At 41.1% G+C, this 14,002-nt stretch overlaps 1 protein-coding gene across 24 annotated transcripts in view; it reads right to left on the bottom strand.

Moving 5' to 3' along the window:
* BIN1 (bridging integrator 1) overlaps positions 1-7,983 on the bottom strand; it is a 140,423-nt gene extending 132,440 nt beyond the window's left edge. For 23 of the 24 annotated variants that reach the window (XM_007494002.3, XM_056793712.1, XM_016433569.2 and 20 more), the window contains exon 1: positions 7,145-7,681. In XM_007494002.3, coding sequence (XP_007494064.1) covers positions 7,145-7,228 — 84 coding nt within the window. In that variant the 5' untranslated portion in view covers positions 7,229-7,681. Of the gene's footprint in view, positions 1-7,144 lie in introns of all 24 variants that reach the window. The other variant, XM_001366517.4, reaches the window with a different exon arrangement.
* Positions 7,984-14,002: the final 6,019 nt, after the last annotated feature.

Here is a 14,002-nt window from a genome sequence, read left to right as displayed (position 1 = left end):
AAAATAATTACCAATGAAGAATTCCGAGAAACACAGGAAAGCCTAAAAACTGATGCAAATGAGGTAAGCAAACTAGGAAAACAGTAAACATAATGATAGCAATAATGAAATAAAACCACTAAAACTCAAGTTAATTAACAATTAATTATAATGACCAATCTAGATAACGGAGAAGAGATGATGAAACAGTCTTCCTTCTACAAAGATGGGAACAAAAATGTTTTTAAAAATGTCCAAAAAATGTCAAAAATATTAAACTGCTCTCTGTGTCAGTTGATTCCTCTAACCATTTTCTTGTTTCAAAAATTGCCAGTAAACAAGTGCTTTACCCACCATCATAGTATGAACTAACAAGAGTCTAAACACAGCCTGAAGCATACCATTCTTCACTTTACTTTTTCCATAAATTTTTTTCTCTAGTATGAGATGTATCTTCTTTCACAAAATGATGAACATGGAAATATGGATTGCATGATAATATATATGTACATATATATAAATAACCTGTATCATATTACCTGATGTCTTGGGGGTGTTGGAAGGAGAGAGGGAGAGAACATGGATCACAAAATGTCAGGAAAATGTATTAAGTAAAAAATTTTAATTTAATTTAAATTTCTAAAAAATAAGTGTTTGTTAAGCATTTACTAGGTGCCAGGTACTGTGTTAAGCACTGGGGATACAATGAAAAGCAAAGACAATCCCTGCCCTCAAGGAGCCAATAGTTTAATGAGGGAAATAACATGTAGGTAGATCAATACAAGAGACATGCAGAATAGATGGATGGAAAACCTAAGAAGGAAAGAAACTTATAGCTTTAGGGCAGGAAAGACTTCTTCCAAATATGGAGCTTTGGGGAGAGAGCATTCTACAGAAGGAAGACAACAAATAAAGGCACCAAGACTTACAGCATCAAGTATTGGGAATAGTATATGGATGGAGCAGAAATCGGGGTGAGGAATAAAACAAGGTAAGCTATAAGTAGAATAAAGTGGAAATAATCAGAAGGAAGCACAGTTTGCAATGGCCCTAAAATCCTAATCCCTAGAAATAATCAGTAAGTTTTTGGTTTGATTTTTAAAACATCCCATTTTTAGGAGCATAGGATTCCAACTTAGGAAGAGCCTCAAAGACCAAAAAAATCCAAAGGTTCCAACCCTGGGGTACATGGTCCTGCAGAGTTTATGAAGGTTACTAAGCAAATTTTCTATTATCTTCCAATGAATGAATTCACAAAATTGTGGTGTGCTCTTGGAAAATAAAAAACTAATCTTTTTATTTCTTACATGCAGATATATAAAAAACTAGAATTTATTTCCTTTCATTGTGAGAGATATACTGAAAAGCCCAAGAATACAGAGATCAAAAATGTTTGAGAATTCCCTGATCTAGCCCACCTCTTCATTTTGTAATGAAGAATCTGAGACCCTGCATGTGTCATACACAGTGTTGCCTAACTGAGAATTAGATTTGGAGACAGAGGACAGAGGTTTCTGACTCAATCTGAGTGACCTTGGGCAACTTTCTGAATTTCTACAGCTCAAGTTTTGTGGGGGAAGAGTTAGGCTACATAGTTTAACATCCTAAATCTATCTAACATACCTAAATCTAACATCCCTAATCTGGGGGAGGGGGGGTGTCCGAGGAGGACTAGCACCTCTGTAGTGAGAATTTCCTGAGCCCTTTTCAGGGCTGCTCTTCCACCTTTCATGTCCACCTTTCACCCTACTCTCACCTGTGGCTCCAAGAAGCAGTAACATGTACAGTGAACATACCCAGTAAAACTATCTAGGGAGATGGAATAAACCAGATTAAAGGTAAATGGTAGGACTTAAAATCCATCCATTGAGTTAGGGGGATGTCTATCTCAAGCATGTGAAAGCCCCTCTGAAAAAGGTGGATAAGAACAATTTGTTTCAATGGCCACAAAGACATTGAAGCAGGCTCTATGGAGCCCTTAACAGTTAGGTCAGGCATCATGCCAAGGTCTTTGGATCTTATAATTTCAGAAAATGTATCTGAAAATTGTTATTATATGTAATTGGGAAAACAAAGTATCTTTAAAAAAGAAGATGCCAAAGTCATCCACTGTATCTCCAACCATCACCAATCACCCTGACTTTTGTCTTACCACTGGAATTTGATGACTCTGGAGGAGAAGGTGGAGCTGACAACACTATGTAACTCTATCTCACCTAAATCCAATTCACAAGCAAGGCAAGACAACACCCCACCATGTCACCATTCCTCTTCCAAATGAAAAAGGACAAATAACTGACTAATTATGCCATTGTCCCTCCTTTACTTTAAAATTTAAAATAGCATTTTAAATAGATATCTATAGGCTCAATACTCATAAATATCCAAACCATGTGGAATGAAAGACTCCCAAAATATAGAGACCTATAGGAAGAAATAAAAACTATGTGAGAGCAGTATGAAATAAATACAAATCATCTCATCAGTCTGTCTGCTACTAGAGTTATCCAAATGTTTTAAATCACAGTACTTTTACTTAATTACAAAAACAAAATCATTTTAATCCTAGAAAATGGTCTCTTGAACAAAAAACATTAAAAAAAACACACAATAAATATGAAAGCATCTGGTAGACTGTTGCTTGTCCAGGGTAATTTGTAACAATATATTGAACTTTACAAGTTCTGAGGCATTTTCCTCACCACAAATCTAGAAGGCAAAAGGCTTGGTTATGATTATTCCCATTTTACAGATGAGGATACAGAGGTTCAGAGGGCTGAAGTGATTTGACCATAGTAATTGGAAGAAGAGCTGGTACATCATTAAGTCCAGAACTCTTTCCAATAAACTTTTCATTTGAAATGGAACTCTAAGCACCCAACTTCCAGATCCTTAAAAAAAGTCTGAAAATATTTGTTTTGCAATATATTCTGTTCCTTCCTTTACTTATTGACAGATAATTTTCATGCTCAAAAACTGGGGATACTTCCCATTGTCTTCAGGATCAAGTTCTTTAACTTGGCATCCAGGGCCATCCACATTTAAATATATTTTATCTTATGAGGAATCTTATAAGGAATTGAAACTGTGGTTTCAATCTGAATTTGTAGGTGAAAAAAGGTGGAGAGAATAAGGATGAGAGGCCAGATTCCTTTGTTAATATATTCAGGAGGGAGGGAAAGAAAGGAATAAGCATTTACATAGTGCCTACTTCATGCCATGTACTGTGCCAGGCTTTTTTTTTTTTTTACAGCTGAGGAAACTGAGGAAAACAGTGCCCCAAATCACAAAACTAGTAAGCATCCAAGGTCATTTTTGAACTCAGGTTTTCTTGACTCTAAACCAAGAGCTCTATGAGAAGTACCACCTGTTAGCCTCTATTCACACATCCAAGTGTTTCCTAATAATTTGAAATGTCTAGAAGTGAAAAGCACTGTCCCTCAAAGTAGAATCATTAGGACCATAATAATAGCTGACACTGATAAAGCACTTCTAAGGTCTGCAAAATGCTTTACATACATTAATTCCATTTGATCTTCACAATGGCCCTGAGATGTCATATTCTTCTAGGTAGAAATCTTACAGAAACAGTTGGGTGATCACTTAGTGGAAGGAGGATTCTTGTGTAAGCGCCAATTATAAAAACTGGTAACTTAGGTCTCTTTGAATTCAAAATTTCTATGATTTTGTGACATGCACAGAATGTCATTTATATATAGGTAAAGGAGAGAGATTCTGCCCCCTGACCTGGTGTTCTTTTGTCTATGTCATACCATCTCTCATAAAAGTAAGAACTAGCTAGAGGAATTTAGAAGAGGGGGAGGTTACTACTGGGGAGATCACAGAAAAATTCATTTTGGACAAACAGAAAGGGTAAGAGAATGGAGGTAGGAAAACACTATATTCTTGGAACCCTGCCCAGAGTTCCTATTAAATCTATCTTTTGGTTGAATAGAGAAGATGTATCAGAACTGTTCCCTATCTCCCACCTTTTCACCAGTGGAAAGAAAGCAAAGTCAGGTGAGCATCACCTCCTTAGCTTTTCAATGACAGATCACCTCCAATTCAAACAGTGAATTGTTCAGCATTCTATTCAGCTCCTAGCTCCATCTCATGGTTCTGAAGAGTTTGTTGCTGCTGTTGTTTTAGGGGGTTAATTTTTGGGTTTTGCAGGGGTAGAGGTTTGAAGGGAGTACATACCCACTTACCAGCCTTTCTGACAATCTAAGCTAACCACTACTGGCCAGTTGGTAGACCGTCCAGCCTCTGAAAGCCAAACAAGGTCAGAAAGAGGGAAGAGAATAGAAGAATTAGAGGTGGGGAGAGAATGCTAACATGTATAACCCCTATCTATAGAACACAATATTTGCCTCCACTAAAAAAGGTTATATATGCTGCAGAGGATTATTAATGAAAGCAAAGGTTGGTCAACCCCATCTGAAAAGACGTGGAGGAGGCAAAGGCTAAAGGGACAGAACTTGACAATTCCTCTGGCCCTCGCTCAGAAGAGGAAGGATCTGGCTCAACAAAGTGACTATCAGTATCAGTGCATCTACTGAAACACCCAATAATCTGGCGTAGGGTGCTATCTGACAGGTAGAAATGGAGGCTTCAAGGCTGGTGAAAAAGAGAAGCCAGCCTCTCCTAGCAGGTCTTATGTGTTCCCCACTCCCACTAGTGGGATGGATGAGTCAAGGCCTTCCAGGCTAACAATAGCTTTCTATAAACACATTAATCCCCCCATCAGTTGGGGGAGGGGGTAATTAGAGGCCAGATTTGCAGTCTGCATAGCTCTGAAACACAGAAAAATACACACACACACATTCACATACCCCTCCCTGCCTAACACCCCTCCCCAAAATACACTCACTCAGTGATCTCCCTTCTTGGAAAAGCATGTGCAAAAGAAATAAATCATGCAAGGAGGGAAGAAAATAAACAGAGATAATGCTATTCCCACCCTTAAATCATATGGCCAAAGAATATCCCTGGGGAGCAAAGACTTCAAGACAAGTCAGGGAGCCACAATGGCCTCAGCTGCAAAAGTCATTTGTATATAAACCTTAACAACCAATTGGCTGTGAAGAGGAGACCCCAGATGGTGAAGGGGCTTGATTTCATATTAGGCCTTCAGTCCTTACAGACAAGCTAGCAGAGATTCCCCTCCTGGTGGGAGATGGAAATGAGGGTAGAGGAGAAGAGAAAATCCTTCCAAGGAGGGGAGGGAAATGGAGAAGGGGAGTCCAGATCTCTTCCCAAAGATCCTAGGGCCAGATTCTGCATTCTCAGGATTTCAGAGTCAAAGCCGACAATGGGAAGTTGCGTCAGAGGCAGCCCTGATCCAAATTCTGTAAATCCAGGAGGTAGCCTGGAATGGAACACACACACATATGCACATACCCCCACCCACCAATCCTTGGATTTCCTTCCCTCTCCTCAGTATGGCCCCTGCCAGTGGATGAAATTTGAATGTAGTTCAGCCAGGGCAATGGGGAAACCCCTACCTCCCACTCCAGCTAGGACACATCTATTCCCTCCAGAGGGGTGTCTACTTCTCCAAGGACCCTCAGACACAAACAGTAAGGATCTAGGAGCATAGAGCAGAACAGGGTCAGGGTGTGTCATAGACTTCCAAGAGTCAGCAGTTTTTTCAGTGGCCTGTACAGCTTTTCAGTTTCCCATTCTTTACCATAAAGGCATTTATCCTTGCTTCCCTTCTTATCGCCGAATGCCCAGAAACCCCTCAATCAGAACCTTGAATCCTTCTGCCCAGGAGGCATCTCCAATCCCCCGTTTGCCACACCAAAAACCCGTTCTACTCTTTCCCTCTCTTTCCCTCCAAAGTGTGGGCCATCAACTCCCTCCCATTTGGATAGCTTGGTTGATGTTGAGAAGGGAACCTTTCTCAAAGTAGTTTTAATAGCCCCAGAAAAGATACTTCTTATTTAGAGATGGGATCATACAATATATGGAAAGAAATATCCGGGATTTCCCTCCCCCCCCACACCCCATATACTCAGCTGCACAATCCTCCGTTTTAAGAAAACTAGGGGGAAAACGATAAGTCCCAGACACAACTATAGAGGTACAGGATTTCTCTATTAACCGAAGCTTAGAAAGATGTTTCGAGAAAAAAAGGAGAGAAAGATTTAGTGAGTGCAAGGCTAGAGTACCATCATGCCTCTGGATACTGAAAAAATTATTCTGAATAAATGGAGATGGTTGGGGAAATCCTTAAATGTGGACTCTACAAGAGGGAGCTCCCGTCTTCCTCCATCGCTATAGCCACTGTGAATATCATTCTGAGGCTAAAAGGATTGGTGTGCCCACCTAGAATTTATGTTTTCCTGAAATCTATCTATTTACCCTGGTGCCAGATCCTTCTGCCCTCACGGGGCTGGGGGCCACAGCTTGTCATCATTCATCACTCTTCCCCCCTCTCCTTGACTCTCCCTCCCAGTGGAGGTTTCAGGGATTCCCCCAAAAGGAATCAGATGACAGGGCCCCCAAGGACAACATAAAGCTAAAACATCCATAGAGAATGTTTTGGGGGACACTGCAAGGGCTGGGAAGAGGAAAGAGCTGCAACCCTCAGGGACAGGGAAAGGATTTAAGATTTAGGGAAAGATCAGGGATGACGGATTGGGTCAGTCCGGTGCCCAAAGCTCTCTGGTGCCTGGCCATATGGTGTCCTGCTCCTCGCCCCACCCCCCTCCAGGGGGTTCCTGGAGCCAAGGGTGCAGAGGGTGCAGGTACCCTAAACGCTCCGTTACTACCATGACAGGACTGGATTGGGGTAAAATGTAACATGAAGGGCAAATAGGGAATGTATGAGGGGTCTTTCAAAATGACAGGTACTCATGCCCATACACACAGATACATTGAGCCTAGCTAAGACTGCTGCTTTGGTATCGAGGAAGACATCAAAGCCTCTAAAGCCTCTCTGCTGGTGCCCTCCCACCCCCACCCCAACACATACACATACATACATACATACACACACATCACACTGCAATGACAGCCCTGGTTGCTGTTAGTCTAAAGGACGTGAGAGGATGACTAGGATTAAGGAACACTGCCCGTCCCCACCCCACTTGCAAGAGCTTCCCTACCCCGGCTCCCCGCTCCACATTCCCCACCCCCCCACCCCCAGCGCATCCTTTACCTTTTCCTGCGCACGGGTGAGTTTCTTCTGCACGTTGCTGGCTATTTTCCCCGCGGTCACTCCCTTACTGCCTAGCTCAGCCATCTTGTCCTCCTGCCTTTCTTTTCTTTCCCCCACCACTAGTTTAATTGCCAATTAAATCTAGGTAGGTGTGCGTGTGCCCGGGAGGCGGGTGCACCAATGCAGCGGGCAAGAGCCTACATAGAGCTCCGCGTCTCCGACGCCGCGCGCTCTCTCTCAGCCTCAGAGCCCGAGAGGGAGAGGGAGAGGGAGAGAGGGGTGGAGAGGAGGAAGAGGGAGGAGGGGGAAGGGCGGAGAAGGAGGAGAAGGGGAGGGGGCTGAATCTCCCCGGCCAGAAACAATGGTCATCGCCCCCCCACCCCGCCCCCGAGCAGCTGCTGGACAAGATACAGCCTTTTAAAGAGACAGTGCCCCCGGGGGGGGGGGGGGGAACCAGCGGCTGAGTCTGCCTTAAAGGAACCTAGCCACCACCTCCCTGTAGCCCTAGGGAAGGAGGTAAGGGACAAGAGGTGGAGAAAGAGGAGGAGCTGGAACTGTGGAAGGGGAGGAGGGGGGTGGAGATAAGAGGGGGGAATAGACTCCCTCTAGAGGTTTCGTGCGACACCGGCCCCCAAGGGTGGAGGGGTGAAAGGGAGGAGGGTGGAGGCGGGAACGAGGAGTTGCGAATAAATAAATACATACTGTAAGTCATCCTCTCTTCCCACAGGACTCGCTTCTTTTTTCCCCCACGTCATCATTTCACCCTCTAAACACACACACACACACACACACACACACACACACACACACACACACACACGAAAAAGAAACCAAAAGCCAAAATTCGGTGGCTTTTAAACGAAGGATAAAGGGAAAGATGTGATTTGTTATAAAACCTCGGGACCCTCAGAAATTAAGAAATTTAAAAGCAGAGATAAAACCTGGCTCTTTGGACATCTCTCTGCCTTCCCCCTCCTTCCCTCTTTCCCAGCACTGAGGATAAAAGATAATAATGCAATTTTGTTAATAGTGAAAGGCAGTGTGGAATGGAGTTTGGAAGACTTGGGATAAAGTTTTCCCTTTGATATATGATTCAAGTCATTTTATCTCTCAGTATCCAAGCAACTTTAAGTTATGGAAAACTTGCATATCTGCACAAGGGAAGAGGGCTTCTCACATTGATCTCCCCTCCACCAATGACATCACAGCTCAGAAATCACAGTCCCCTCCCCCATTGTTAATGGCAATAAGATCCAATTATCATAATTTACCAAGCCAAAAGGACCCAGAATATTATAAGGCATCAATCAGAAAGCATTTTTCAAATACTTAGTACCACATTCAAGGCACATTATTAAATTCAATGCATAAAAACATTTATTCAATACCTACCACACAAAAAGCCCTGCACTAGGTTTCCAGGATATAAAGACAAAAAAAAAATGCAGTTCCTTCCCTCTAAGAGTTTATATCCTGTTGTGAGGATACAACACAAACACAACTAAATAAAATTTAAGGAAATGGGAAGAGATAGGGGAAAATGACAACAGGAAGGGATCAGGGAAAGTAGAGATATTGCATTTAAAACCCTCCACAATCTAGCTCCCAGGTACTCTTTTAGTTCTGTTTTGTTGTTGAATTACTTCCCTTCCCCAATTCTGGATTAACAAACCTCTTTTCAGTTCCCCCTAAACCAACTTCCATTTCTCATCTCTCAGAATCCCTTGTTTTCTTTCAAGCTGAATTCAAGGACCACCTCTCCTGATCTCTTTTCCACCACCACCTTCTTAATGCTTCCTCTCCAATGAAAACCCCATTGTTTTGTTGTATCTACTTTATGTTTATTTCTCATGTACATGTTGTATCTTCCAGGGCAGGCTACCTAGGTTCCACATGTGTAGCCCTAGCACCTCTACCTATTCAATAAGCATTTGTTGAACTGAATTTAAATTAATTGAATTACTCCCAGGAAGTAAAACCTAAACAAAGACTCCAGATTAGGATTCAGAAGGCAGAAGTATAAAATCCACCTGAGTTGCTCCAGGATCTTATAGACTTAACTTCTGGAATGGGTAGGGAGGAGAGGAGACCCAGTCAGAGGCACTCTCCTATCTCCCAACAGATTCTTTCTCTGGGACTTTGCTGTGTTCACGAAGAACATGAACATGCTAGTGTTCAAATTTCTAATTCCAAACTGGCTCAAAGGTCTTATACAAGCAGAATAGGGTGTGACCAGATCCTTGAACCAACCCAGGCATACTATGTGTAGTCATTTCACTTCATCCAGTGGCCTTCAGGAACTTCTAAAATGATGGACTATGGACTTTTCCTACAGTTTTTCTGTTGTTAATTGAGTTATTAGAAATGACTAGTCTTTGTCTACACCCAGTTCTCACTTCTGATTAGCTTAATATATTGTCTTTATGATAAGTAGGGGTTCCTCAGTGACTGACTCAATCCTTTCTTTCTCTTATATTTGTTGTCCAAAGTCACAAAGCTCCTAAATGGGAAAGCCTCAAATCTTCTGACTCCAAATAAAGTTCCCTCTATTATATCAAGTGTCATTCATTTTTAAGGTGAGTAAATTGAGAACCCAACAGATTAATAACGATTATTATAAGATCACAGAACAATTACAATTAGTTGTCCGACAAAGTTGTGAGCTTTCTATCACTAGGACCTTCCAGCCAATAAAACTGTTTTCGTGTGGTCTTAAGATATGAAGCTAGAAAGTACATTAGAAATCATCGAGTCAAATTTTCTCATTTTACAGATGAGGAAACTGAGGTATAGAGGAGGTGAAGTGATTTACCCAAGGCCTCAGAGGTCTACTACTTGTGATTTTAAACAAGTTTGTTCATTTTCAGTTTAATGATTCATAAAATAAGGGAACTAAAACAGGTAATCTCTGACATTCTGCTTTTTTCCAGCCCTTTGAACAAGATTAAAAAAGATTGTTCTAGATCCTGCCAACCTAAGGAAGAGTAGACAGAATCAGGCTACCCACTGAATAAATGACCTTTCAAGATGTGAAGATTGGATTTAGCTATTTCCTGATTGTAACAATGAAGATACTTAGTTTAACAAAATCAGGAATGTCTTGGGAACTCTAAATTACTCCACCCTACTTTAGGGGAAGATAAAGTTGTAATCTCCTGATTGAACAATGAAGGTACTTAACTCTTACCTTATAGTGTGAATTTTAAAACTACTCCACCCTACTCAGACTGTACTTTAGAAGATCTGATTTAGCTTTTTCCTCATTAGTAACAATGGATATACTTGGTTTAACAGAATCAGGTCTTGGAAACTCTACATTGTTCCACCCTACTTAGTTTAACAAGGTCAAGAATGTCTGCACCATACTCAAGGATTAAGTATCTGAGGAAATGGCCTGCAACATGTGCAGAAACAGTGGACAGACCCCTGGGCTGTCCTAAATCAAGCTAAGCTATCATTGGCACAGATGAGACTCAGGAAAGTGATGTAAAACTATCTATATAAGGCATGTCACGTCCTCTCTTTTCTCTCTTTCCCCAGAGAGGCTACTCTGGCTGTCAGCGTGCTAAGCATTCTGATATCTTGGAGTGGTGGCAGCTATTTGTCTGGGTTTGGCGGTGAGTTTGCCCTTGAGCTGATTCAGGTTCAGGCATCTTGGATGAGCCCTTTTTGGAGTTCAGGCTGATTCCTTCCTTCTTACTCTCCAAACCATTACCTTCCTAGAGCCTCTGGTCTTCCTCCTGGCACTAGCCAGGCGGGAGAAATCCTATACCCTTTCCTTCTTCCTTCTTCTTAATTTCTTTCCACTATATCAATTAAATCACCATAAATTTCCAGCTGACTTGGTTATTTTTTTTTATATATTTGGGATATCCATGGCGACCAAATAATTAACATAGTTTAGATCCCAATGCTAAAATTATCCTTTAATAGCGAAGTTAGACCTTTAAGTTAAGTCTATTTTAAGATCTTAATACAAAAAGGTGTTAAGTAACTATAAAGGTTAAATTAATCACAAAAAGGTTAAGTAACTCACAAAAGGTGAACTTAACAAAGAAGTGTTAGGTAACTCTAAAGATATAATCTAATAAAAGAAAATGAGAACTAAAAAGAATGGGCATTTAGAGGAGGAGACACAAGAGTGAAAGGTCTATATATTTGGCTCACTTCCTCTCTCCAGCACCTTTCTGGCGGTGGAGAGTTGGCTGGTGGCAGGGTGCTGGGCCTTTCGGCATCTTAGTGTAGCTACAAGCTATTGTCCGGTTTGGTGGTGAGTTTCTGACTGAGTTTTCCTCCTTTACTTTCCAACTTTATCTTCTTGGAAGCCTCTAATCTTCTTCAGAGACCTAGAGGCAGGGATTTTAAACTCTCGCTGGCACAGGCCAGGCAGGAGAAATCCTATATTCTCTTCCCTCCTTCTCCTTAAATTCCTTTCCTCTATATTAATTAAATTACCATAAATTTCCAGACTGACTTGGGTATTTTATTTGAGATTTCCCTTGGCGACCAATTAAATCTAGATTTTAAGTCACAATCCTAAAATTATCTTTACTGTAAATCTTGAAATTTCTCAGACTTGTGAATATTTAAAATTTCCCCATCGGGGAATTCTCAATTGGAACAATTCCCTACTGGGAACATTCCACATTTTGACAGTGAGAACTCTACTTGGATCAGAAATGGGAGGACCTCTGCTCCACCCGTACTTGGGACTGCTTTGGGGGAGAGAACTCCTTGCTAAACAATGAAAGTACTTTAACCCATACTTATAATGAGGCAAAAAGTTCTTTAAGCCATGCCTATTTTTAGAAGTAATACAAAGGGGTTCTAAGTACCTATTGAAGGTCAGGTAACTTGTAAACTTGCCAGGAGCAAAGAGGTGAAAACTTATTCAGAAGTTTTTCTGGTTCAAATGTACTAAAGGGATTAGTCGACACAGTAGTGTTTTTTTCTAATTCAAACTTACTAAAGGGATTAGTCGACCCAGCAGTAATGGGCTGTCCTTTAGAAAACTTCTACTGTGATTGGTAGATGGAAGAACTTAGGGGAGATGACATAGGAGAAAACCCCCTATATAAGAAAAAGCAAAATCTCTTATGAGGTTCGCTTGAGAAGAATCCTTTTGGAGAAAAGCTCTTGGAAGAGGCTCTGAAGAAGGGAAGCTCTTGGAGGACAATCTCTAAGGAGGTCTCTCGGCGCTCCTCTGAGGGGACTCTGTCCCTCTGGAGGCTCTTGAGAGAGGCCCTTTGAAACAGTCTCTGGCTGGAAGGCTCTTTGAGGAAGACTCGGGCTAGAACTCCCTCTGAGGAGACTCTGTCACTAGAATCCTTGCTTAGACAGACCTTGTGGTGAGTGATAAAAGACTGACTGACTGATCTCTCTCTCTTAAGACACAGGTCTAAGTCATGTCGGCTTAAGGCCCTTCGTACTTATTTCCTTTTTCTCTCTTTCTCTCTTTTCTTTAATTCCTCATTGTATTATTAATTAAATTCTCTATAAAACCCAGTTGACTTGGGTATATTCATAATTGGGAATATTTCCCTGGCGACCACCTTATATTTGATTAAAAACCAAGACACTGTAGTGAAACATATTTTCTGCGGTCAAATTTACTCACCCACTCTTATATCTACTATAAATTATATCTTCCACTATTTTACTCACTACAGTTTACAACCTCAACCATTTTAATTATTACAGTTTCAGGCTTTCACTATTTTAAATATAACATTACAAAGACCAGTCCAGCTCTAAATGCTCCCATTCCACTAATGCATTGTTGATGGAATTGTGAACTGATCCAACCATTCTGGAGGATAATTTAGAACTATGACCAAAGGGCCATAAAATTGCTCTTACTCTTTGATCCAGTAATATCACAATAGGGTCTGTATCCCAAAGAAATCATAAAAAAAGGGGAAAGGACCTATTGTACAAAAATATTTTTAGCAGCTCTTTTTGTGGTGGCAAAGAACTGGAAATTGAGGGGAGGACCATCAATTGGGGAATGGATATATGTTGGTGATGGAATACTATTGTTGTAAAGATAGGATTAACTTTCCCTTTGTCTACTTTTGAATTAATCAACAGAAATTAATACATCCCTACTTAACCCTAAAGGTTACACCCCCTGGGCAGTTCTAAGCAAATTTAAAGACTGCAATTAGCCCCCATAAAGTGGGGGAAGGGACAGGAGGTGATGTGGGAAAAGCACTATAAAAACCTTGAACTTCCTCTCCAGACTCACTTTCTCTTTTAAACTTGGTCTTGGAGAAGCTCCAGCTTGGGACCTTGGCTTGAACTGCTTCTGGTAAGACTGCTCTTGGATCTTCCCTTTGGACTATAATGTGGGTAAGTGAAAAGGCTCACTCTTTTCCTGGCATCTAGAGAGACTAGTTTCTGGAAAGGCCTCCCCATCTTGGGGAGGTTTAGTGGTTTCTCACCACCAGGTCCTCAGGCTAAATGGCCCTCCAGTGGAGGGCTAATTAGCCCAGCCAGAGTTGAACCAGGCACCAGAGAAACATTAGGGTGAGAAGCTAGACTGCTTACTCTACCCTTTCACTTTTTTCTACTTTACTTTTTCTCTATATTTTGTAAATAAAGCTGCTAAATAAAAAGTCATTTTGACTTTAGTTATGATATTGGCAACCATATTCTCTTATATTTAGTCCAACCATAAATTTAATCCCTATAACACACATGGATCCAAAGAATAAAAAAAAGGAAAGACAAGGGAAAGCAGTTCAGAAATACTAACCAACATATCAGCCAAGTCTAATAGTGAGACATCTTAATAATCTATATCTTGTTTCTACCTAAACTCTAAGTTTCTGATAGGCAAGAATTATGATTGTTAAT

Source organism: Monodelphis domestica, chromosome 4 (assembly GCF_027887165.1).
Source record: "Monodelphis domestica isolate mMonDom1 chromosome 4, mMonDom1.pri, whole genome shotgun sequence".
Taxonomy (NCBI): Eukaryota; Metazoa; Chordata; class Mammalia; order Didelphimorphia; family Didelphidae; genus Monodelphis; species Monodelphis domestica.
This window is presented reverse-complemented; position numbering and strand designations above follow the sequence as displayed.